Below are 26,094 nucleotides of genomic sequence, written 5' to 3'. Positions count from 1 at the left end.
CAGACATGAAAGTGGTATCAAATCTTGTCGTTTAACTCTTGGCACGAAAGCAAAAATGAAGTGTTACCCAAAATATCAAACTATTTCTTTGCTGCAAAGGTAAATACATTTAGAGGAAATCCTTCTTTTTTAAAACTGTACAATCATTCTTGTTTCTGTGTCACCAGCTGAAAGAGCAGAGGGAGAAGGAGCGAAAGGCCCGGAAAGCGAAGGCAAACGGGGAGGAAGACGGCGGTGAGTTTGACGACTTGGTGTCAGCGCTGCGATCGGGCGAAGTCTTCGACAAGGACCTGTCCAAGATGAAACGCAACCGTAAGCGCATCAACAACCAGACCACGGACTCGAGCAGAGAGCGACCAGTCACAAAGCTCAACTTCTAAGCGGGGCTGAGGTCATCGTTCCTCGCTCCCCTCCTGCTCATCATTAGTTTCCCTCTGGGTCAGACTGACATGCCCACATTCCTCTGCACCCTCCTCCATTCCCACCCAGCTCGGCTTCATCACTGCAGAGCCACACGCAGCACAACATGTTTTTTGACATTTCATCCTCTGAGATTTTGATGTTAAACGGAGCTGAAGCCAAAAGTTGTTACTATTGACCAAATGAGATAATTCCCCGCCGGAGGATCAGTTTGGTCTAATGTTTCGAGAAGTTATCGTGCAGGTGCAGAATGTTTTTTTCCCTGCTGGAGAAAATTTTCCCTCCAGGTGTACGAGACGCTCGCGGTTGTTTGATAGGAACCGTTCTGTGCTGTTTTTGTAAGTCAGAATCTATGCACAGAGAGAAATGTGCAGCTAGCAGACTCCTTCAGGGCTTGACGCTCGATCCAAACAGGAAGATGATTCCATGAAAAACACAAAGGGGCCATTTTGTACGGACTGATTTCATAGAACGAGAGGGGCTGCTTTCACACGCCTGAAACTGTCCAAGAGAGACCGAATCTGAACTTCCTCTTGACGCTGCCGTTCTCTTGCAGTCAGAACCACCACAGGACTGAGACGTTGTTGGACAGATGTGGTTTTCGACTGCAAGCTGAGACGCAGAGGTTTCTTTTCTATTCATCATTATTGACGTGCAGCATTTATATATCTGATCACTGTTATGTTTTATTTCCTGTTAAGAGCTGGCCTTAACTCTGTTGACTTTAATTGTTCAGTTGGTACTCTCAAAAAGGCCTGGGCCTAATCTGCAATTTCTCAACAAGTGTGGACACTCATGTGTGTCATAGATTACATATATCTATATATAAGGTTGCGTGCTTGTTACACATGCACATATAAATTCATAATTACTATGCTAAATGCCATTTAAACCATACCCAATCGATGCAATACACTTGCTCCCCTCTGAAGGGAGTGCCCTCCTTTTAAGTTTTTATTCAGTAGATGAAATATGTTGTTTGTGCGCCGGCTGGATTCACACTGCAAAAAATATTTAAAAAAAGAAACAAAAAAGGAAAGAAAACCCTGATTTAAGACACACTCTGTGTGATCCACATGTGATGTTTTCATTCTTGTAGCAAACATCACATGTGGACGTGAAAGCTTTGATTTTAATTTGTCCCTCAGCTGCCCTGTGAATCCATCCAGCGTCACACACCTCCATTGGACTTTTATAATTTAAATATTGCCTTCCATTGTACAATGACCTGATGATAATAAATGGGAGAAAACAGTTGTGAGTTTTTGAATCACTTTTTGTTTAGCATTTACTTTAGGTCAAAATGTAATCGATTACCACTAGTAAATGAAGCAGTGGACACAGAAAAGGTGCAAGAATCTTTTTTGGTTTTAAGTTCGAAGACCCTGATAGCAGCCAGGCTCACGGCTCCATCTAGTGGTCAGTAAATGCAGATGAACAGAATATGTGACCTCCATCCAGACCTTCATACATTTAACACAAATCCAAGAAATTCACAGGTTATAATCTGCAAATATTCACACACGAGACAATTCTCAAATGCGAACATGTCGGCAAAACAGTTTTAAACTTCTATTTAAACTCACATTAGAAACAAAAACTCTTTTTCACCGGTTTAATTTCTCTGAAACGTTCATCATTACAAATTTAAAGTTAAATGTCACAATGCAAAAACAGTCTAGATTTGTCGTGTCATTGCTTTGATTTACCCACAATTTCTGTGCAGCTATAAGTTTTTCCATACATTTTACTTTATGATTAACTTTGCCAATGTGTTAGTTGAGGACAAGGTAATTAATGCAAACAAGGTTAGTCCACATGAATGTGTGATCATTTCACCCATGCTGAAATTAAAACATTTCTTAATTTCTTTCACTTTTTAACCTTAAAATAACCGCTTCAAATCATGTTGCTTTAATTTATTACCGACTAAATCAGGCTATAATCAGCTCTTACAGAGAAAACCGACAGACAATTCCTCTGCTATCTCTGTGAAACTGTTATTATGGATCAAATACTCTTCTTGGTGAGGTAAGAGATATTTTATTGTTAAACCATGTTTAAAAAGAAAACCTGTAATTGAGGCTCACTTAAGCAGAAAACCATGTGTCAGCTTGTCATCCGCCTCCTGCACAAAGCGAGAAACTCCGGTATAAAAAGCTCTGCCAGCAACTTCCACCACGACAGCCTTGAAGTCGCCACACTTGGTCTCCTGAGTCGAAACACAAAAGAGAATCACAAACAAACATCTGTGAAAAAGTTTGTACGTTGACAAGGAAAAGGATGCTCTTAACACAATCTTATCTGTTAAAGACAGCGGTGACTGATTTCATCTGAGAGACACAAAATAACCACAACAGACACTCCGATCAACTACAAAGAAACACAGAACAACTACAAAAAGATGTAAAACAACAACAAAAAACATGTTAATCAGTGACAAAGAGACACTAAATGACTCCACAAGACGTTCAAAGCAACTACAGACATTAAAACAACAAATAGATGCAAAATAACCAATAAAAGACGTAAAACAACCACAAAATGACAACAAAAGACAATCAAAACAACTACAAAGACACTCAGAACCACTACAAAAAGATGTACAACAAAAACAAACTGACGTAAAACAACAACAAAGAGACACAAAGCAACTACAAAGAAACGTTGTTTGTTCTTTGTGTCTCTGTGAGTCTTTGTGTCTAGAAGACTTAGGGGGGGTCATGTCTCATAGCAGGTTTTTATCAATATTATTTCAAACTTTATTTATTACCCTGCATAAACAATTTAACGATTAGCCAGATTTTGAATTTAAGTCAACACACTTCAACTCATTTAATAAATGAGTTTCTGAGCCGACTCTGTAAACATCAACACTTCCATGGTGACACAGAAAGAAGAAAACTCTGGTACCTCGACAGCTTTCCCTGTGAACTGGGATCCAGTGGCTCCACTCTGAAACGTCCTGGTCTGGTTCAGCTGGATGAGACCTTTGTGGTACTGAAGAGCCACTCGCGCTGTAACTCCAGAACCAGTGGGGCTCCGGTTGACCTGCGGACACGTTTAAACCCGTTAAAGTCGGATGCAGCTCTGACCTCTTTATTCTTTTTATTTAGTCCGTCCAACAATTTTCACTTCACTGATTCATGCAGCAGCTCTATTTTCATTTTAAGGATTTTTATCTCTTCTCTCAACTGATAATGTCTAAAATATTGCTACAACACAAAGTTTAGATCATTTTTTTAAATGAAAAAATGTTTTCCCCACTTTCAGGTTGCTGTCCTTTATGTGTAAAATGACCAGCGTCAGCTAAGATACCTGAGCCTCTGCGAACACACAAACGTTGGCGGTGGGATCAGAGGAATAATTATCTTTGCCGTCGGTGAGGATGGTGCCGTAGAGGAAGGCCAGATCATCGCTGGTTGGATGGTGCAACTTCACCTAGAGAAGAAAATGTCAAAGAAACTGTAACTAACATACACAATGTGGCCAAAAATATATGGACAACTCTTTACATATACTTTAGTTCCTGATATGTTTTGTCAGGGGTGGTTTTTAATGTTTTTTCATCCTCATCCAGTGTCAGACCTCACTCTTGAGGCTGTTATAGCAGCATAATGATGCTGTGTTTTCTTCAATTATCACATTATGCGTGTAATGTTCGGGTGTCTACTTACTTTTGGCCATGAAGTGGATTCAGGTAAAACCAAACTGTGAAGTCATGTGGTCCACTGTTTTTCACTAATACTACCAAGTATCCTTTACTTAAGTGTATTTTATTTAAAAGGTCCAGTAAAAATAATCACAAGGAACTAAGAATTTCAGTGTTTTCGTTGCAATTATTTTCACAATGAATCGATTAATTGTGAAAAAAATTGTGACGATCCATCAACCAAATGTCATCACAATCATCACTGCCTCTAATATCGCCAGGTCGTCTGTGTCTGCACTGATTCAACACTAAGTTACGAGCTTTTTTACCTGAGATTTGACAGCGTTAGTCACCGCTGTGGCTGCGTCCACCAGATCCCGAGTCCTGGACTTGGTCACATCGAGGCCGAACCTCTGGGCGTCTGCAAAGGCGTAGAAGGCTCCTCCATAGCTGATGTCGACTGTCACATCACCAAAACCTTCCACCGTCACTGTCACATCTGTGGAAAAGCCATTTTGTTTGTACTTCATGGTTTAACAAAAAAACACCTGAGAATAGTTTTGATCAGGGCCGCTGACAGGGGGGGAAACACCGGGTCAGTTGTTCTGGGCCGTGGGGGGCCTCTGAAGATTACTTTGTCACTATCAGTGGCCTTGTTTTTGAGTGTCCTACCTGTGGCAAACGCAAACGCTGGCACGCTGAGAAACCTCACTCCTCCCGTTTTACCACCAGAGTACTCAACAAACGCCTTCACCAGACCGCAGGGACAGTGTATGTTCACCTGGGTCTCCGGCGACTGTGGTTCTTTCACCAGTTTGTAGTCCACTGCAAAGCGTCCCAGTGCGATGACGGCGTGTCCACACATGGTGCTGTATCCTTCGTTGTGCATGAACAGCACCCCCAGATCGGCCTCAGGCAACTCGCTGTCCACGATCAGGGCTCCGTACATGTCATAGTGTCCCCGCGGCTCGTACATGAGCACCTTCCTGAGATGGTCCAGATGTTCCCGGACATAACGGCGCTTGGAAAGCACGCTGTCACCTTTGACCTCTGGGTAGCCGCCGAGGATGACCCGTAGAGGCTCTCCACCTGTGTGCATGTCGACCACTGAGAGCTCGTCTCCCTCGTGAGGCGGAAGCTGAATGTCCATCTCAGTGCTGACGTGAAATACAAATTAAAAAACAAACGCTTTTAAGTCCGAACACAGACGCATCTATTCCCTAAAAGAGAGACGGCAGTTTTCTAACATCGTCTTGGCTCGTTACTGTAGATGATATGTAAACTCTGTCTTCTCAGAGGTTTCCAGATTGAGGAACATCCATTCAGTTGCCAGTTCATGAGGTACACCAGGCTGACGCTAATGCAGTCTAGTCTGTATTAAAGTGGTCGTATTATGCTAATCTTCAGGTTCGTACTTTTATCTGGGGGGTCCCTGAGAGTGAAATGCAAGAGCAATAGGAAAGTAATGTAAATGGCAAATATCCCAATTATATAATGATACATGTGTGTTTATTCTACTTCTAAGGAAGCCAAATGGTCTTCCTGCCGAGGATTCATGGAGAGGTGCGAGGAAACCAGTGGCAGGGGGAGGAAACGTGCTTTAAGAGAAATGAGACGCACCCCCTGTCCCATCGTCCCGTTGTGTGTTTCCTCGTGTTATTCCTTTGTTTAGCGTTTGTGTTTGGTCTTGTACTTTGTTTAGTTTTTGTTTGGTCCTGTCCTTATATTTTGTATTTTTATAGACTTTTGGTTAACAGCTTGACAAAACAAATCTCGTCCTCTGCTCGGTTATCCGCCTTCCTGCCCCCGTTGTGTAAACCTGACGAGGGTTGTCCTCTACATAAAAACATCAGAAAGAAAGCACGTTAACCTTTTGATTTATTTATCAACCTTCTTATTATGTCTTTATAATAATATAATAATAATAATATTATGTCTCTTTAAGAAGAGGAAAAATTATAGTAGTATAGTATAGTTTAGATTTGTGCATATGTTGTTGTTTTTGCCGGAATAATAATAAACTTCACAGCCCTGTTGCTTGTTTTTATCATAATTTTAGAAACCAAAGATGCATTTTCCAAACATGTTTCAAACTCAGAGACGTTGACACATACTTTACCTCCTGGACTTTGAACAGGATCAAGTATTAAACACACAGCTGCTTCTATCCGAAGAAATCGCAATGGACCTGATGTCCAAAGTAAAGATTCATTATGAAAAGTTTACCTGATTGTAGTTTGTCTCTGTGTCTCGGACAGGCAGCTCTGCAGTCTTCAGTCCTCTCACACTCCCCGTGCAGCGTTGCACTTTGCAACGTCACTAAATAAGTTTGAAAAAAATAAATAAAGCGCCACCTGGCGGTCTGGATGCTGCATAACATGAAACATTCACCATATTGTAAATGCATTATTTATTTTTCAGTCTAATAAAAGTCCACATTTGTGGAGTGAAAGCCACTATTTGCAGACCTGTGAAGTTGCTTTACGGAGCGGAAATATATTTATAATTTACGAGTTATTATTTCCATATCAGCACCTATGATTAACTGTGACGGGAAGAACAGTCAGTGCTTTGTTGTTCCCCCCTCCCCCACCATCCCACCATGTCTCCTGATTGTTATCGAACTACTGAATAAAAAAGTAATCATATATTCATTCATCCAGTGTCTTTTGCGTTGGCCTTATTGTGACCTTTACCTGAAAACATAAACAGCTGCTCTGACTCACCTGGATCAACACAAAAACACACGCGAAAAGATAAACAGTCAGTTTTCAATGCTTTTTGCTCCACATATGGACCGACTGTCGTGTTGCGTAACAGATGAGACGAAACAGCAGATGGTGAGCAGGCATCGGTTTCACTATTCATTTCACTGTTGACAGGTTCCCTTGGATGCATGCGAGGTCATTCATATATCTCAAATGAAATGGATTCAACTACATGCTTACGTCCTTACAGTCGCACAGAAAACAAGAAAAACATCCAGAACTAAAACTGTAACCATGCTGTTTGCTCATGTGCATCATTTTTTTTTTTTTTTATCCAAAACAGAAGAGAAACAAATGTTTGCATCATCAAGAGTCAGGTCATTTAGATTTGCATAGCGGTGTTTAGTGACCCACCTAAAAACAGAAATAGCATCGCTATTGAATCTTACAAGTAGACAAAGATAAAGTCACTGAAATAAATACTGAAATTCACTTAAATATACCTGAGCAAGAGAAAAAGCAAGTGTCCTGCGATCACCTGCTGAGATATTCACATAAACCTTTCACAGGAAAATCGTGACAGTGATAAGTAACAATAAAAATCTCTAATTAAACCACCATTATTGTGCTCCTATCCCTATCTTACATGCATGTAAATAAAGCTCAAAGTTTTCTAAAAGGGGTGCATACAGCAGGATTACCATTTCTATTACAAAACGTGTGCTCAGTAACCGCAAAGACTTGATTACGTCTCGTCAAAGTAACTCTGAATGAGGCTTCGTTATTGTAAGGCACATATCATCACCTGACAATTAGTAACTCTAAAAAGGTAGTCTGCGCTGAAGTCAGGCAACATAAACTAAAAACTGAGAATGTCCTGCTAAATAAGATGAAGGAGACATTATTTAACGCACAGGGACGGCTTTCTCCTCACTTGCTAAATCCTTTGAAAACCTTACAAAAAACACTTAAAGGAGCAATTTGTAAGAAATGGCCAGAATTTTAGTTTAAAACATTCAAACGCTACCAGCAGAATGTGAAAGATGTCAAATATGTCTATGTGCTGTGTTGCAGAGACATCTATTTAAGTTAGCATGCTACCCAGCTAGTTCAAAGCGGCTCATAATGATATAAATCTAATAACTTGCTTTACATGGACACATGGACAATTCCACAATTTAGTTGTTCAGTTCATGTAATGGAAACCACAAGACCCGAAGAATAATTCATTCAGATTTGCAGGCTTGATAAGCAAAAGAGATGGAAAAACTTGTGACTTTCTACCGTAGAAGCCGTCACTCTACACAGTAATATTGTAAAGTAACTTATTACTTTCAAATCATAGTGACGAGTCATGAAAAGTAACCCAGCACTGCTCAGCTAAAAGGGCCACTTGGCTGCACAGCTACATGAGCTACTTGCTAAGGGCAGCAAAGAGCCACAAATAGCAAAGAGCCTGGTACATACTTACAAATAATTTATTGATCCCTCTTGAGTTGTGCCATGAAGTACACGTATGATATTTGTCAATTAAAAGGATAATTTTCCAAGTCAACAAAGTCACATTTTGTCAAAAAACTAATGAAGAATAAGACATTTTTAAAAAAGATATACGTGATTATAAAGACTACACAGCCAACAGTCGCGTTAGTGACGTCTTCTCATTGAACGGTCACCAAAACCCATAACTTAACCTTTGTCAATACTTTTTCTGTTCCGAATTGGCGGCCATGTTGATGTTGTTGACTTTAACACAAAACTAGATGATATTTTACTTTATTTATGACAAACTGGGACTTTCTTGACTTGGAAAACTTCAATCTTTCAAGGTGACAAACATCATATGTGTAATTTGAGTGGGATAAAAATAAATATTTGTCTCTCTCCATTCACCACCATACAAAGATTTATTCCGAAATAAGGTCCCATGGAGCAAACTGGAGGAGGCATGACCTCGGCTCTCTACACTGAGCAGCAGTAAGCGGTGTTGCTGCCCCCTGTAGTTTTGGAGATACCTTCGAAATTCTGGCCATTTCCTGCAAATTACACCCAAAATACGCCTGACAAAAAGTTTGACTTTGCACAGAAGCCCTGAGAGGCAAGAGAGAGAAAAAAGATTCTTGTGATCCATTTTCATTTTTTAAGTATTTCAATTGTATAAAAACAGGTGATAAATCGTGTGTTTGTTTTTTGTAATACTCATTTTGGCCACAAGAGGCTCAAGCGCACCATCTCCATGTTCTCAACTGAACTTTTTGTTAGAGATATAACAGGACTGCTAAATAGCTTGCTAACACAACATATACTGTATGTACCTGTCAAACTTTAACATTTGTCATTTAAAAAAAAAGAAAAATGAATTCACCAGTTGGAAAAGTTGGCTCATCAGAACTTTTTTCTCATTCGCCTCTCAGGACCTCCACAGACTTGACCTCAATATTTTTACTGATCGTCCTATCAGGCTAAGATGTTTCACCAACAGCCGTCATTGGAGTATCGAACATGATTCATGGAGCTACGCTGGTTTATAATGCTGGTAAAAAAAAACTAACTAGTTTCCTAACTATACATGTAACAGTACAAGTGTTTTTTTTTAACGTTTGTTCAACAGTTGTTCCTGTACTTCTTGGTATTTTTGAATGTAGCATACACAAGAGCATAACAGTGCCTCATACGTCCAAGACTTTTAGTATAATCCCTGGGTTTTTATAGTGCTAAAGTAAGATTACAGGGATTTCTGCATGCAGTCAAGTCTTTCAATGCAAGACATGTCTTTGGCAGGTCAGAGTCCAGCAGGACATGCAAACTGGTGCGTGTCTTAATCCGTTTTCATTTCTTTTTTCCTTAAAGAGATGCAGGGCTTTAAAATGAGTAAATTCAAAACGGCCCATCGTCTACTTCCGGTGTGACAGGTGTGCAGGCAGTGACTTCCTGACTTTTCAGTCTGGCCTTCGGTGAAGAAGTCGGTGGCAGCGATAGTCTTCTTTTTATCGACAGCAGCCTGAGGATCTCGCTCACCTGAGACTCGAGGACTGACAGGCGGCCGCTCAGGTTCTGAATGTCCCCCTTCAGCTCCAGCTTGGCCTCGTGCAGGGTCGCTTGAAGCAGCGTTTGTTCAGATGCCGGCTGAACTAAAGAGTGCTTGATGGAGTCGACCCCGAGACTGTGCTCGAACGGGTTCCTCTCCATCGGGCTCCTTTCCATCGGGCTTCTTTCAAAGGAGTTTCTTGAGTCTCCGGCTCTGTCGATGCGTAGATCGCTCTTTGTGATGCCACTGTCACAGGAGTCAGTTTTGTGCAGGGCGCTCGTTTCTTCACCTGCTTCTCCAGCGTTGTTGCCACCCTCTGCGCTCCCCGTCTCCTCAGACTCCTGGTTCTTGCTGGCGGCTGTTAACTGCTCGGAGGAGTCAGATCCTTTTGGCCACCCTTCTGCTTTCTGTGGCTGCTTTTCTTTCTCGACGGCGGGAGGCAGTGGCGCAGCTGAAGTGGTGTTTTTAAACTTTGCCCAGCCTCGAGCACCTCTGCTTTTTACACCGCCTACAGCTCCCTCGCCACCTGCACCACTGCTCCGTACAGGACCGCTGACCCTCTGACTCTCTGCACAAGGCATTGATAAAGACTCCCCAGCCTCTTGTTTGCAGCCTCGCTCCGGCTCCTCAGCGATGACAAACGCTTTTGGAGGTGCAGCCATGCCGCCTGCACTCCCTCCTCCTGTGGAGGCTGCGTTCGTCTGCACCGTGGAGCTGTACTCCTGCTGCTGAGAAGATACGGACTGACACTGCGTGTAAGAGTTTGTGTCGGAGTGATGGTGGTGCTGCGGCTCCACCTGCACACAGTTAAGATCGTAGTAAGTGTGGGACTCTCCCTCTGTTTGAGCGTCTCTCTGCTGCCTGAACCTCTGGAACAGCTTGCGAACCGGGTGGTCGTCAGGAATGGAGAGAGTCACCTCGTTCCTCTGGCGCTCCTGCTCCCGCTTTACATCAGCGATCTTTCTGAAGATGACCTGCGAGAGAGGAGAATCTGTGCATGAGGACAGTGATGTGGCCTAGACACATTAACATGACGATAGTAGAGCTCAGCAGAATGTACGTACATAATGCAGCTTTGAATCAACCTGCTATGTATGTTTAAATATTAAAGACTTGAAAGTAGCAATGCACAAAGGAAACGGTTAATGGAGATATAATGGAGCGGTATCGAGGACCTGAAAGTTTCTGACTCCATCAGAAGCTAAGAAGAAAGGAATAGTTGATCAAAAAAACTTGTCAACGTCTCTGGTCTGGAGGAGGTCATTGAGAAGAGGCTGGTTATCAGTACATATGTTAACAGTTACATTAGCAACAAGTAAAGTGAAAACCAGAGAATATTTTCTCCATAAAACGTGACCAGTTTCACCCAAATCACTGTATAAAGTTGTGTTTCTGTACAGGATCCGTGAGGTTCAGTCCCGAACAACACTCTGCGTTCTTCTTTTTTTACATCCATGGCGTCATAAAATAGAGAAAGTTAATCGGATGAAAAACGAACATCCGCCTCAGAGTGCAGGAAGTCCAAGAACTCTAAAATAGTATTAAATTACCTTCAAAATGGCATTTAAAAAAAAAAATTGTTTTGGCTTGATACTGCTAGGGAGCAAGACATATGTGATAAAAACACTAAAACAGTCATTTTGACTTCATGGGAACTTTAAGTCTTGTTCACCGACTTCCTTCCTTGTTCATATAGCAAATTAATAACGCACTGTTACCTTAAATAAAATTGCAGTCAGTACACAACCCACGAAAATATATAACAAAGCTCCACTTGTTTTTAAACATTTTTAAGCAGAAATGTTACATATTATATCTTTAAAAAATACTCCATCAACATTTTACTAACCTAGTTTAATATGAAACTAACAAAGTTACATTTGGGGCCCATGTGTTAGACAATTCTTACACACACAAGCTCTCGGGCACTTTTATGGATAAAAAAAGAAGATAAAAATATTAAAAGACACCGTAACAAATAGGAAAAGGTTCGAAATGTTGCTGTAAAACATATAACTAATAAAAAAAGAACAAAGCAAATCCATTATTAGAGTTGCTTTTGTGCACTGATTGTTTTCCACTCGTGCAGTTTAGATGCACATTCTTGCCCACTCAAGTATATGAATACATAACAGTAAAGAGGGCAGAGAGTAAATCTTAAACCTATGCAGGCACGAAACGTTTCTAAAGCAGCTCAAATGAATAATAGATGGCTTTATTTTCATTGAATACATTTCAAGTACGAGTCATAAATGTTTCAACGTGTAGCCACAATTTGCCTTGAAACTGTTTAGATTTGGAGCTGCCTAACTGAGGCTGTTTGACTTCAGTATATATGATTACACAAGGCACTAGAAAAGTATATAGTCACTTAAAACATTACACATTCATTATAAACCCTTAGACCTCTGTAAAGCTACAGCTGCACAGTCCCAGGACTCCTGAAGAGTCCCTTAAGGTTGCTGGATACAGAGATTATATGGAGTAAATGTGATTCTGTTTAAAAGTGCATATTTTAATTAATAAGAGCTTCTTGTACCTCTGAAGTATCTCATATAAACCGCTTCTGAACAAAGAGCACAGCAAATCACACGTGCCAGAATGTCTTTAAAGGGAATATTCATTAAAAATGTATGTCGATCCCTCAGGATAATACAGTTATATGAGCAGCTTACTATCCAGACGGGAAAGGAATACATCTCAATGTCTTCATGGGATTAATATGTATAGCCTGGAAGAGGCTCCATCAAATATTAATAAAAGTCAGAGTTTGGACTCGCAGGAATATTTTTGATGCGTTATTATTTGTTTTATCATAAAATCTTTGTGATTTTCCTGTTGCCACATAAAGCTCCTGAGATCTGAATCTTCTCTGGAAACTGGATGAAAGTGCAGAATTATATAAAGTGATGCTTTTCCATCCATATACAGTTTCTATGTTTGGAAGTCTCTCTAAAAAACAGTTTTATGTGTTTGTATTGGGCAATATGTCATAATTTTAGTTTAAAACATGCAAAAACTCACTAAAATTATCAACAGAATGTGAATAAATATCAGTTTTGTCATTATGTGTTCTGTGTCTACTGAGGTGAGCATGCTAACCAGCTATCCTCTGCTAGCGGTGTAAACACTAACTAATGGGGCTTTTCCACTGCCAGAAGTATAAAGTAGCATACAATGGAAACACTCAAGTTAAAACTCAAGCAGCCCAAATTTGTACTTAAGTTACAGTACTTAGTTACATTCGGCCGCAGCAGGGCACCTGGGTCGACCAGGGGTTAAGACGATTGTGTCCTGTCACACTTGTACTGTCTGCTCTCTAACAAAGACATAAAATGCCCAAACAAATGTGAAAAAATCCCCAAATAACCAAATGCAACCAATTCTGATAAGTAACTGCAAAGAAAGAAAGATTCAGTTCAGTCATTTTTACCCGTTTTCGTAGATTGCAGGTGAGGATGAGGTTGCGGGAGAACGTGTTGGCGAACGCGGTGTAAAACTCCAGCACCTTCATCAGAGCGTCCCTCCTGATGACGTGCAGGTCGCAGTAAGTCAAAGCTCGGACGTTTGCGCAAGCCCGGGCCATCGTGGTCTCTTTCCAGAACACGTCCCCGAACACATCACCTTTACCTGGATGGAGCCACACATCATCAGCATGTTTAAAACAGGTGACATACAAAGATTAAGGGGAAGAGTGAGAGAACGAAACTTGTGGAAATCCAGAATAAACACCTTCAATATATATATATTATATTACATTATATGACGTAAACATATATTCAGGTAGAGCCTACACTGAGACACTGGGACAACCTTTCCTTTAGTCTTATCTACACCAACAGATAAAACGTGTCATGTGATTACGTGGGATTACCCAGTATTGCGATGACCTCATCGTCCTGGATGACTTCTAGTGAACCGGAGACCACGAAGCAGAGGGTGTCGACGCTCTCGCCGATGTGGAAGATGAGGTCTCCGGGTGCACAGTGCGTGGTCTGAAACTCCACAGCCAGAGAGCGCAGACAGCCGTCGCTGGCCAGACGAAACGCCGGGTGGTCGTTGAACACCTGCCTGTTGAGGTGGACGCAGATGTCTGCCCGCATGTCTTTGGGACAAATTGAGAGAACCTGAGAGAGATGGCGAGGTGTCAGAGAAGTTTTATATTATATTATGCATTATATAAACTGATCAGCACATACAATACTTCTGCACGTGAGTTTCTGAGTGTGAACAAGTGCACTCGACTGTCTTCTGTGACCTTTGAGTCTCGTTATTGCTCATTATTGCCACATCCACACATGAACCCCGCCTACACGTTTTTTATGATACTGTTTAAAATGATAGCGTGCTTCCTTCAGTCAGTGACCGAGCCGTGCATCAGCTTATCTTTGGACTTAAAACATACGTGTAGCCACCACAAACCTCTGTTTAATCAGTGCATAGTGATAACATATCTAACACATGTCTTTTCATTATGTGAGGTGTTGATGTGGTGACAGACATTTGTTTTGGATCCATAATGATACCTTATCTGTGTCGATGCCCTTCGACATGGCCCAGGTGGACACGATGAAGTCCATGACCCTCTCGCTAAGACCTTTGGGAACCTGATAGAGTTTGAGGAAGTCGCGCACGTTGTTGAGCATCTCATGGTAGCGGTTTGTGTTGGTGTACATCTGCTGGAAGATGGTGGTAACATTTCCAAAGATGGTCGCATACAACAGCGCTGAAACAAAACAGCGGAGAGCAAAAGTCAGGCAAAAACAAAACCGAGAAGAGAAATATGTTTCATTCTATACATCATGCGGGTTCACATGACGGTCTGACGTGTGTCAGTCCAAAACCCAAAGACTCTTCATTTGCTGTCTTAAATGACAAAGAAAAGCACCGTATACGTCTGATTGGTCAGCTCACACACGCCTGCGCCAGAACCGCTGACAACAACAGAGCAGCCGTGATAAATCAATTATTGTGTCCAAAACTAGCTGCTAGGCATTATTTATGCAAATGTGTGACATGGTACTATAATAATAATAATAATTTTAAGGGGTTTTACTCCTTGAAATCCCCCACAAACTACACATTTAAACTATTACAGTTACAATAATATCATACAGTCTATTATCTATTAGTTTCCCCTCAAAATTTCATTACAATTACAATTACAATTACAATATTACAATACCTTAATCAAATAATTATTAAGGGGCAAGTCTTTGGAAATTTAAGGTGAAAAGTTAGTTTCATAGTGAGAAGAAATGTGTGAAAAGATGTACCGAATGTCCATGACCATTAGACATAATGCTGGATAAATCATATAAATAAAATAATAGCATAAAGTAAACAATGTTTCACTGATGACTTTCATTTTTCCGAAATAGTTGCACATTACAGTGCAATTCTTGTGATTTTGTTGAATCATTTACTGTATGTGTACTCCCAGCATCATAGACAAAGGTTGACAATATAGTTCTCTTAACAGTTACACACACACACACACACAGACACACACACACACAAGCATACATATAGAATGAGTGGTGGATCGAGCCTTTATAATGTAATTCATTATGCACATTTGTTCAGTAAAGAGTACTGTGCTGCAGCGCTGCAGTGACCTCAAAGAGTCAGTCAGCATCTCTTATCGTGAGATTTTACCCACTCAAGAGGAAAGAGTCATCTCCAGTCGCCACAGCAGGATCACAGAGGTTAGGATACATATCTAACGTGATGGCTCATTGTCCTTTTACTTACAACCGAGCCTGCAGGCGAACTCTCCCTTTCTCCTCTTCCTCTCGCATAATTACCGTATCTGTAGCAGGAGATTTATCGGCCGTAATTGAATCCGACGCTTCAGTGTGACCGAGCGGTCTTCGGGATCGAAACGCCACCAGAGTACTGGATGTTTACTTTTTCAAAGTACAAACCTTGAAGCGTGGCTGTCAGTTTGGCTTAAATGCATGGCTTTACATGCTGTTTGGGCCAAAGGTCAGAGCACGGAAGGCGAGTCGTGATGGAGAAACTGTAAAGAAAGGCTGACGGTGGAAGCAGTGACACTATAGGTGAAGCTATTACTGTAACCGCAGTGGGTGATGAAAATAATACAGACAAGCATAAAAATAGATTTCTATTTTTATCAAGTGGTTCAAAGTCGTTTAAATGAGGTTGCCTTGTTTTAGATTGCCTTTTGAGGTGAACAGACATATTTTTGTGAATGAAACATTTGAATAAAGTGAGATTAGGTACATTTTATGTTCACCAATCCCTTGATTACAGCTAATTTTAATGTAAAGTTAAACCGAGGCTACAAATAGATCAGTCTCAATTCAACACAAGACCGTCAGCATGAAGATGGGCTATTTCTAAACAGTGTTTCTTACTGCTGTCAGCTGATCACACTTGCCAGACAGCAGCAGAACAACTGACTTATAATGTTACATTTCATGTTGGCCTTGCTATCGAGCTATTTCTTGCAGTTTTCTATTATCATGCAGTCACAACATTACTAGGCAATGTTGATAACTTTAATTCAAGCTCAGCAGAATTACTATCACAGAGAAATCACATGTTTTAGCTGTCGGGTTACAATTCAACCTAGGTTGTATGAACTGCAATGTTACGTCATGACTTAGTTTTTAAATTAACTGAAAATAGTTAAACAGCTACTAGAAAACAGTATTCGAAATGTCTTTCTTTCATTGACTTCAGAAACAAACGTAGCGGGCGCCAGTGCTCATACCACTTTTGTCCACAGGGGGCGCCAGAAACAACAAAAAATGAGGTTCCTTGTTGCTGCTTTAAAGCCTGGACATTGAAAGACTATTATACAACATGAACACAGGATTTAGCACAAGGATCTTCATGGATCGAATTTATGTTTGCTTCTCATTTAAAACTGCAACTCACAATTTTTTTAATTCTTGGCTAATCTGCCGATTATTTTCTCAATGAATCAAAAAGTTGTTTGGTTGAAAACATTTCAGAAAATGGGGAAAAATGTCGATCAGAAGAATCCTCAGATCTCTCGTATATTCAGATTACTGTCACAGAGGGGTAGATAACCCAGAAACTATTCACATTTTAGAGGCTGGAATCAGATAATTTGGATTTCTTCTAATTACTCAAAGAGATTAATTGATTATCAAAAAAGTTGCCAATTAATCGTTGCAGCACTAAAAATATAAATAATGTAAAAAAAACTGAATGTGATTGTAAAGATGAACGGCTTCATCTGTACTCAGTTTAAATCAGTTTATTGTATGACAACAGATGTGCTCCTACTTATTTACATAGAACTACATAGAAAAATCAAAAACATGTATTCTTTGAGTTTAAACACATCATGTAGCCCAGATAAGACCTGTTATAAATGCTTTCATATACAGTTTATTGTTTATTCTGTTTTTGTCTTTATCTACATGTGATTTATCTTAAAAAAACAAAAACAAATAGATTTTAGTCAATAAAAGACAATGCTTTTCTGATGGAGGGTGGTGTTGACCCACCTTCAGACAGACCCTCACAGAGCAGGCTGTGATGGCGCTGAACATGTCACTTTTTATTATCAACAGAGCCGAGACCTACACTCTCCCCAGTGGTTCAAACACAGAGGCTGCAGCTAAATGTGAATTACATGAGGCGAGAGAGCCTGTGAATGACCAAACACTGTTGTATTTTAAGTATCATGTATGTTTACAACATTTAAAATGCAAGTTAATAATTTCACCGTCCAGGAATGAACTATTCCTCTTGAATATAGTGCTTACTTAACTTGCCCTGCAGGTACAACAACTAAACATTTGTCTAAATTTGGAAAAATCCGCTTCAGCTCTTCATGGTCTAAAGCTGATCCTTTCTTGCTGATGTCATTTATGTACTTTCACACGGTGATCCTGGCTAGAGCTGCAAAGTGAATCTAAAAAGAGGAAGCTACTGTCCCTGATGTCCTGACAGGGGAGCTTCCTGCTGCCACAACAAAAACTGTGTGAGCGTGTGGAGAATAACAGGCGTCTCACATGAGAGAGAGAAGCACAGACAACCCACCGAGCCTCACTTTGTTTCCTGGATCAATTGAATTATATTTTAAACATCCAGTTTTTATGCTGCAGACAAAAATAGAACTTAACCAGCACACACTTGTCTGCAAGAACCAGCCATGTGTTCATCACTGAGCTTGAATTTAACATTGCATCTGTTCAGATACTCCTGGACCTGTGCAACATCTACACCATATGTTTCTTTACCGGCAGCTGTCAGATGGTCAGTCGGGCTGTGGAGCACATTAACGTGTCTACCATGCAAGTAAATGCATCCAGATTGTTTCGGCTCCTGCAAGGTTGTACTGGCATATTAAGAATGCATGAATGCATTGAATGAAATGAAAGTAGCATCAAAGGATAATGTAGCATTCACTGTAGAGTGATGGGGAGATCGACACGTGGCTAAAGCTATACAGATGTTGTTCTACTGGCATATGCCAATTAAAGATGGGCACCAACCTGGAGCTGCTGATATAAACTGGTAACTTGTGTTCTTATAACAAGTGGCAGAGACTGTGCGATGCAGCTCAGACAGTTTGAATGACTTTAAAACGAAACAAAAACCTTTTCCAGTGAAGACAAAGAGGGTGCACAAGCATAACTCTGATGCCATCTTTGCTTTTGTAACTTCATCAAATATTGCCCTCATACTGTACGCCGCTGAAACAACAGAGGAGCTGCTGTTCTTCTGTCCTCCGCTGAGATTTATTTGAACTGTCAAGGTTGTACTGTATGTCCATTGAAGAAGAAAAACAGTGGTCACTCTGATTTAAGCTGTTTTTGAGAAGCCTCACTTGAATTTCACTTGACACACCGTCCACTGGCAATTGATAAATTTAGGTTTTGTGCAATTTGTGGGAGGCTATGGAGAAGAATAGAGGAAAGATTTGCGTTTGATTGGGAATTTATGCATCTGTATTATACGGCTTTGCGACTTCATTGTATTTCTACCGTCTTCTCCATTTACTGCTCCATTAACCAGCACACATAGCAAGAACATTACTGTAAGAATGATGCTGTTTGTTATGTGATGTCAGACCTAGTGGACTATGTGATTTAGAAAAAATTCAAATAAATAGTAAACACAGTGCTTGATGTTGGAAAGTAACTGAGTACTTACAGCCCACCATCATCATCGCCACAGAGAAAATCTTCTCGCCGTCCGTGGCCGGAGCGATGTTGCCGAACCCGATGGTGGTGAGACTCGTCATGGTGAAGTAGAGAGAAGAAATGTACAGCGTGTCCTTGTTGGGACCACCTTCCCACTCTCCGGTACCACTGGTGTTGTAGCGGTAAGGAGTCCCGATGCTCAGGGCCAGCTGGTAGAGCCAGCTGTCTGTCTTGATGGTGTTGGTGGTCTTATCGATTACCTCGTAGTCTCCGATGCTGTACCAGATGCAGGCCAGCCAGTGAGCCACAAGACCGAAGACGCACACCAGCAGAACCAGGACCGCTGCTCCGTACTCCAGGTAGTGGTCCAACTTTCGGGCCACTCGGCCCAGACGGAGCAGGCGGATCACCTTCAGGGAGCTGAAGAGGCTGCTGAGACCCTACAATGAGAGATGAGAGACATTAACCATATAAGCCAAAAAATATCCACTTGTACCAGGTTCCTAAATGTGAATATTGGCTGGACTTCTTTGTGGCTGTTAAACCGTGGATACATTTTTATGAGAGTCACAACGCCTGCAAAATGACTCGTTTCACTATAAGATTTGGTTCCGAAAACGTTTTGAAAGTCGAGAAGAGACGCAGAAAGTTATCAGAGAGCTAAACAAGATGTTGGGCGCTCAACCACCAGAAGTCTCTAGTGTACATGCTCAATAGGCCACACATTGCAGAGGTTATACAGAAGTTCATGATAATTTTACACCCAAAAGTCAAACTTTTTGGCTTCATGCACCACTGAGCGAAATTCTGAATCCAGCTTTTACCTTATTAGATCCATGTCATTTTCACATCCAGCAGTTACGGAGCAATAACTGCATCGTTTGGAAAAGAGTTTCCTGTCAACTACTTATCAAGTCCAAAATTAACTCTGTTTTGGTCTCCACCGCCTTTTGAGGGAAATATCTGTCTCTTTAGAGGCCGTACAAATGCTTTAAATGCTCCAAAATATTCACCAGCTAGTTGCTAACTTCATATTTAGTAGCATATAGCTATTAACTACGTAGACAGCATACAGCGGCTTTATCGTCTGAAAACAGCTGATGAGAGTAGTGAGAATGAAGCAAACCAGTAAAGTTTTGAGTCATAAAACCAAAACAACAAGCTAAAAGATGCTAAATCTGCGTAGAGGGCAGGAGGATCCACTGTTAATATAAAAAATATTGATTATAGCGGTCTTAAAAGAATAACATGGATTTCCTCACTGGGAGTAGAGAGTCTTCTGTCCGCGTGGTATTCCTGTGGAAATGTGAAGGGTCACTGTGATGTCTTGATGGAAGTCCAGATGGAAGTCCATCCTTCACAGAGACAAGAAATAAGAAATGTTTTGTTACTTACAAAATAAATCCCAATTGACAAGAATTAGCATCCTCCTACATTTAAGGCGCAGGTTTGAAAGTCACTCACCTCGTCCACATTTTCAAAGGCATTGATGATATCGTAGGGCAGGCAGGACAGCAGGTCGATAACAAACCACGTCTTCAGGTAATTCATTCGTATCAGCTTTGCGTCTGAAACGACCTCTCCAGCAGGACCCACGAAGGTGGTGTGGAAGTTGAGCACAATGTCGATCAGGAAGATGACGTCCACAACGCTGTCCAGCACCAGCCAAACCAAATTGTTTTGCTTGGTCTTAAAAGAGACGTTATAGGGCACCATGATGGCGGTGTAGAAGGTGAGGATGAGGATGACCCAGTCCCAGGTGGTCTTGAAGGTGCAGTAGTGGAGGATGATGTGTGGAGGGGTCTTGGGGGCCTCCTGTTTGTACTGAGGCATAATGTCTGATCCCAGCTGGAGAGCCTGTAGTGAGGGGGAACATTTACCACCATGTGAGTTTAAAAATCACATGTAAAGTGTAACAATGAACAGTAGTCCATCGTAACCAAGACCTGATGTCATTAGACTCCATGGTAGCTGGGTTGGGAGAACCATACTCATCATGAAACAACAGTATGGAGCCAGAAATGCAAATAATCTATCTTTCTGCTCACCTCAGCCAGTCTGGAGGGCTTGTGGCTGACCTCAGTCTTGCTCAGCGGTGCTATCTGCTGCACCAGGTTGCGATTGTTGGTCAGTGCCCGCGTCAGTCTGGCAAACTTTGTCCATCCTGCTTAGAGACCAGAAAAACAATTTTAACACCAGCACACAACAAATTGTCATACAAAACGTCCTACATATTAATTTTTACTAAACGGTGGTGGACAGTCTCTTTTTGATATCGCCAAAGCAACATAACATTAATTCTCTTCATGCAGAAAACAATTTGAAATTTAAATCCAGTGTGTCAAACTTACACAAATGCTATAATAATATATTTGTGTTACATGTGGGAAAACTTTTGGCACTACGTCACCATTCAAGTATATTTCTCTCAGTGTGACAGCACTTTTAAATCAGTTAAAAGGAACTGATATTCTTTCATTTCCTCTGCGTATAGTCAGTGTTTTCATACATTTGCCATCTCCATATGGCCCGAGTGTCTTTTGTTTCTGCTTGATGTATGTGAAAGTCTTAGTCACACTTAACCCCCTGGGACATGGCACTGCGTCGACCCACAGAGACCAGTGTTCACTGACCCGCACACGCAACACCTGGACAGTTGTATGTTACGTACCAGGAAACAAGCATCTGTTAATTAAGTGACAACCACTCATGACGTTCGGCTGCACTGCACGCTGTCAGATTGGGTCAAATTGAGCTCTGATAACAATGGCTGGACCTTAACGACACATTCACTTGGTATAAAATGTGTGTTCCAACCCTTTAATATGTTGAAATACTGACTTCACTCATGCTGATACAAGAATATGGCGATCATACCTCTGGTTGCTTCATCTTCAATCGGCTGTTTGAACAGTGTGATGTCTCTGAAGGTGCAGAGGAACAGCACCACCTTGTCATTTTCATTTCTGATTGGAGCGACCTGCATGTAAAGCCATATCGGTGTTCCTGGAGGAGACAATTGAAATGAGAGTTATGAAAGCAGGAATGGAAAATGTTAGCTAAACAAGTGGGATGTGTTTCTTTCAGTAAAAACACAGGACTTGATGGCGATACTCACTATTCTTTGTATAAAGCAGCACCTCGTAGAAATTAGACTCGTAGTTATCAAAGGTCTTTTGGATTTTGTCTATCGTCTTCTTGTCGGTCAGGTCACCGTACATGAAACTGCAAAGTAAGAGAGAAAAAATACAAATAAGTGATTAATTGGTCTAAATCTATATAGCAGTTGCTGCCAAACAGAAAGATCACGTTTTACTTTATTGCTCCCTCTCCTTTATCAGTTCGATGGGCTCACACTTGATCACTCTCATGTGATCTTATGGGGAAGCAGACGTAAACAAAATGAAGATTAGCGTGGTGTGGCGAGAAAAAAACAGAAGCAGAAGGTTCAACGAGTCTGGACGAGAGATGAGACGCCGTCAACACAGGTTTTCTATTCTCCAGCAACTGGAGGTGAGATTTTTTATTTTCTTTCAACAGTAGTATGCTAGCTAACGTTAGCCTCACTGGCTACAATGTGTGCTGTTTCTTGGCGGCACCGTCAGCTGCTCTGGGATGCCTCTCTCAGCCAGACCACAACAACCAATGTTGTGGTCTGGCTGGGAAAGTATGGATGTAATCATCCAGATTTAAAATTGGAGATATCATCTATTTTTGATATCATCTGGACGGGCACTGTAAACCCCTCACATTACCAGATAATCTGTGCCGAACAGCATGTTCTGAACAGGCACTGCAGTAGTTTGTATAAAAATCAGATTCATGGGTGTCTTTTGGACATAGATAAAGGAGGACAATTAGCCTTTGTGGTGAAATCTGGCTGATTTCACAGTTTTTTCTCCCACTTGATCAATAAGCGCAGTCCCTGGAGACAGAGCTAAGATTAAACATGAAAAAGAAAATGCAATATTCTCTTAAACACCATCAAGGGGAGGCAAGGCAAGTTTGTTCTTTATATAGCACCATACAGACACGAGGCAACTCCAGGTGCTTTACAGAGGCATAAAAATACATAAAAACATTAAGAGAACATTAAAATTGCATTAATAACAGTCAGAACCAAACCAAAAACAAGCACATAAATAGTTAACCTGACCTTACTTACTAAAGCCCACTGAAGCCATGTGATTATGACTCTGGGCTTTATAAATACATTTGACTTGACACCACGAGAAGCATGTATCTCATAAGCCGTCTGCTGTATCTTCACGTTCAGGCCCTTGTACTACATAAAGCGTCTTACTTGCACGCGCTGCTCCTGTGCATGACTTCCGCTCTGTGGTATCCAGACAGCTTGCAGAATCCATCGTTGCTGTAAACGACAGGCCACTCAACGATCTGAGCATTTCCCAACAGAAAACTGGTTTCTGCGACAAAACATCAAAAGATACAGCAGTCAGAAACAAAAGTAGTCAGCACTGACATCACACCTGCAGACTATCTGAATCATATTGATCGACCTTGGTTGTTTCGTCAGTGAAAGTCAAGAATCCTTTCGACCATCACGACTGCAGTTATGCAACTGCAACCTCATTGAAACTGCATTGATTTGTGCCGTGTCAATTCCAATAGAAAACAGTTGGTTGCATCTCATTTAACTGATATTTTGTCTATAAATCATACAGTGTCATAAATTGGAGAAAACCTCAGCGTGTATGTAAATCTGTACCTGAAATGTTCGACATCATAGAAGCAAACTCTCCCACCACTTACACTCTTTTCATAACCATATACAATGGAAATAAGATCATTCATCTTTAAAGCAGCTGTAAACAGTGGTAATAAGATGAGTCAGTGGGCAGAAGTAGTTGTTGATGAAATGTTTATGTTCCACCCTTGATGGTAATGAAATATTGATGAGGAGCCCTGCTGCATGGCTCCAAAGTTATGGTTTGGAGGGAGCTGCAGTCCCGAGAGGAACGACTGAGGACGCTGAACAGTCAGATTTAAAGTTAAAACATCTGGATGTTTATGTTGAACCTAAAGCCTGAGTATCTGATGAGTTCAAATGCATCCTTGTTCCTTCATTTTGTGTTTCGATATCTGACAGAAATTAGCCTAAAATATACTTTTCAGACATCGTCTTCCTGTATATGACAGTGTGTCTGGCATCCTGCACTTTCATCTGGACTTGTAATGAAAACCTTCGATCTCACACACACTCAGCTTCACTCTGCCATGCAGGCTGTCAATCCAAAAATGAATTTTTAATGACAGTACTACCTTTCTGACATATAAACAACAAATACTAACAAATACTAATAAAAAAACAACACACTATTCAAAGGAGCATTCACACTGCAAGCCACGAAATACAATAAAATGCATCCAAGTCACCGTCAACAACAACAACAACAACAACAGAAATCGCATTATACAGAAAATGTTATTCTCTCTTAAGAAATGGCTGCAAATGCAACCTTTTCTACAATTGTTCTCATATTCACTGTCTGATGTGAGTGTTGAAAATCAAAAAAATCAATTAAATCAATGAGACAATTTCACTTCACGTTGCCACTGGATAGGCGCCCCGCAGCACATCATGAGCACTTTATGGCTTCAGGTTAAATAGATGACATTGTCTGACTCCTACATGGACTGATAAGACACCATCCCCTTGTCTTACAGTCATTCATCCAGAGGAACTCATCAGAAATGGCAGACATTTTATCAGAAAGAGTGGCCCTTTAATAAGCATTTAAAGAGCATTTAAAGAAGAAGTGGACTTGTAGTTTCAGCTAAATCACACAAGAAACTAAGTCTTGAGATGATGATGGTTTTCATGTATAAGGGGATGTCATCAGAACAGGCTATTATACTGATTTGAGCTCATTAATCCTCATTAATTCAGAAAAAGAGACCAATAATTCAACACTGTGCATATATAGCATTATCAGAGAGTTGTTTAAAACGTGTTAATTAATGCTGCTTCCCATTAAATGACACATAAATCACATCAGGTTTACTTTAGCTTCTCGTGCAGCTCTGTGTGGTGTTTGATTGATGTGACCAAATCAACATCAATTAATTCTTGTTTTGTTTCCCTTTCAGAGTAAAACTCACCGCTGGAGCGCCGGACGATGTTCTCCAGGAAAGTGTTCTGCGGGGCCACCAGTCCTCTCTTGCCCCCATGCATTATGAGGGATCCGGACAGAGACTCAGGGGCTGCTCGGTGGTCGTGCTGATCCCAACTACCTCCCTCAGCTCAGCTGTGAGCACGATATGGAGCGTGGACCACACAGGAGTCAAGCTCACCAGGATGAGAAGAGGTGCTTCCGGGCTGAGGTTGTAAAAATAAAAGCCCTGTTTTCCAAATGTGGTATTTTTGATGCTCCACAACTTGATATTGATGGAAGAAGTATTCATGTCCTTTACTTCAATGAAAGTACTAATACCACACTGTGAAAATACTATAGTAATGTACTTTTATTAATAGAATTAAAGTGCTTATTCTGCAGGAAAATGATCCCTGCATTTAAGATGCACTGATTTTAAAGTGTCCTCCAGTCAGTTGAATGTTTGAGCTTCGCTGTGAAGAATGATGTATGTGCAGAATTCGACTGATGCAGTCTGTTTTCACATTCATTGCTGAAAGCCTAAATTTTCTCTGCGCTCTTTGTAAATCTGATTTTAAGAGAATGATCTGTGACATCACAAATAGTTTGGAAACCAATCCTGGTCCCATATTCAGGAAACACAATGATGGTGATGTGGAAACTTGAAGCCTCCAGTGCACAGACACTGAGGATGGACTTCAGAGTGAAAGAGGAGACGTCTTGTGTCCAGCAGTCAAACTTGTAAAATGAAAAATATTTGTATGTTTGAATTTTCAATGAAGGGGAAGGAGTAGGTGCCATTTTGAGGATTTTAATTTTAATTAAACATTTTTTCCTGCAAAAACTATGTCAGACACACGATTTTTTTGTTGTATGTCTTATTACAGCTGTGGAGGGGCTCCTTAACTACTTCATACTGTATACTGTTGGACAGTTTAATCTAAAGCAATTCACCATATTCTGTAAGATTATTATATTTTTGCAGCGTGTGTGGAAGAATTTTCTCGACCCTTTAAAGGAC

At 40.9% G+C, this 26,094-nt stretch overlaps 3 protein-coding genes across 7 annotated transcripts in view; 1 reads left to right on the top strand and 2 right to left on the bottom strand.

Annotated features, from left to right (window-relative positions):
- Positions 1–1,674, top strand: part of daam1b (dishevelled associated activator of morphogenesis 1b) — a 50,561-nt gene extending 48,887 nt beyond the window's left edge. For all 5 annotated transcript variants that reach the window (XM_084378389.1, XM_084378387.1, XM_084378388.1 and 2 more), the window contains one exon: positions 168–1,674. In XM_084378389.1, the coding sequence (XP_084234515.1) occupies positions 168–380 (213 nt within the window). In that variant the 3' untranslated portion in view covers positions 381–1,674. The remainder of the gene's footprint in view (positions 1–167) is intronic.
- Positions 1,675–2,021: 347 nt separating this feature from the next.
- Positions 2,022–6,376, bottom strand: l3hypdh (trans-L-3-hydroxyproline dehydratase). Its single transcript, XM_084377345.1, has 6 exons — positions 6,299–6,376; positions 4,745–5,229; positions 4,402–4,571; positions 3,739–3,861; positions 3,334–3,471; positions 2,022–2,632 (listed from the first exon to the last, which is right to left on the bottom strand). Exons 2-6 carry the CDS (start codon positions 5,220–5,222, stop codon positions 2,507–2,509), a joined length of 1,035 nt encoding a protein of 344 aa, XP_084233471.1. The 5' UTR covers positions 5,223–5,229; positions 6,299–6,376; the 3' UTR covers positions 2,022–2,506.
- A 2,702-nt stretch (positions 6,377–9,078) lies between these two features.
- LOC311271403 (voltage-gated delayed rectifier potassium channel KCNH5-like) lies at positions 9,079–25,192 on the bottom strand. The gene is made up of 11 exons (XM_084377046.1): positions 25,081–25,192; positions 23,261–23,384; positions 22,076–22,182; positions 21,835–21,963; positions 21,006–21,121; positions 20,422–20,814; positions 18,968–19,397; positions 14,335–14,534; positions 13,683–13,935; positions 13,242–13,438; positions 9,079–10,782 (listed from the first exon to the last, which is right to left on the bottom strand). The coding sequence occupies exons 1-11, from the start codon at positions 25,151–25,153 to the stop codon at positions 9,658–9,660; spliced, it is 3,147 nt and encodes a 1,048-aa protein (XP_084233172.1). The 5' UTR covers positions 25,154–25,192; the 3' UTR covers positions 9,079–9,657.
- Positions 25,193–26,094: the final 902 nt, after the last annotated feature.

The sequence above is a fragment of the Pagrus pagrus genome, assembly GCF_965226575.1.
Source record: "Pagrus pagrus genome assembly, chromosome: 16".
Classification (NCBI taxonomy): Eukaryota; Metazoa; Chordata; class Actinopteri; order Spariformes; family Sparidae; genus Pagrus; species Pagrus pagrus.
The sequence above is the reverse complement of the archived record's forward strand: the minus strand, read 5'-3'. Positions and strand labels throughout refer to the sequence as shown.

Coding starts and splice junctions, on each gene's coding strand:
- l3hypdh (XM_084377345.1), bottom strand. CDS start 5,222: ATGGACATTCAGCTTCCGCCTCACGAGGGAGACGAGCTCTCAGTGGTC. Junction 4,572..4,744: donor AGCGTTTGCGTTTGCCACAG/GTAGGACACTCA, acceptor GCTTTTCCACAG/ATGTGACAGTGACGGTGGAA. Junction 3,472..3,738: donor GTGTGTTCGCAGAGGCTCAG/GTATCTTAGCTG, acceptor ACGTGTCCGCAG/GTCAACCGGAGCCCCACTGG.
- LOC311271403 (XM_084377046.1), bottom strand. CDS start 25,153: ATGCATGGGGGCAAGAGAGGACTGGTGGCCCCGCAGAACACTTTCCTG. Junction 21,122..21,834: donor TGAAGATGAAGCAACCAGAG/GTATGATCGCCA, acceptor GTCTCTAAGCAG/GATGGACAAAGTTTGCCAGA. Junction 19,398..20,421: donor CCTTTGAAAATGTGGACGAG/GTGAGTGACTTT, acceptor CTCTCATTGTAG/GGTCTCAGCAGCCTCTTCAG.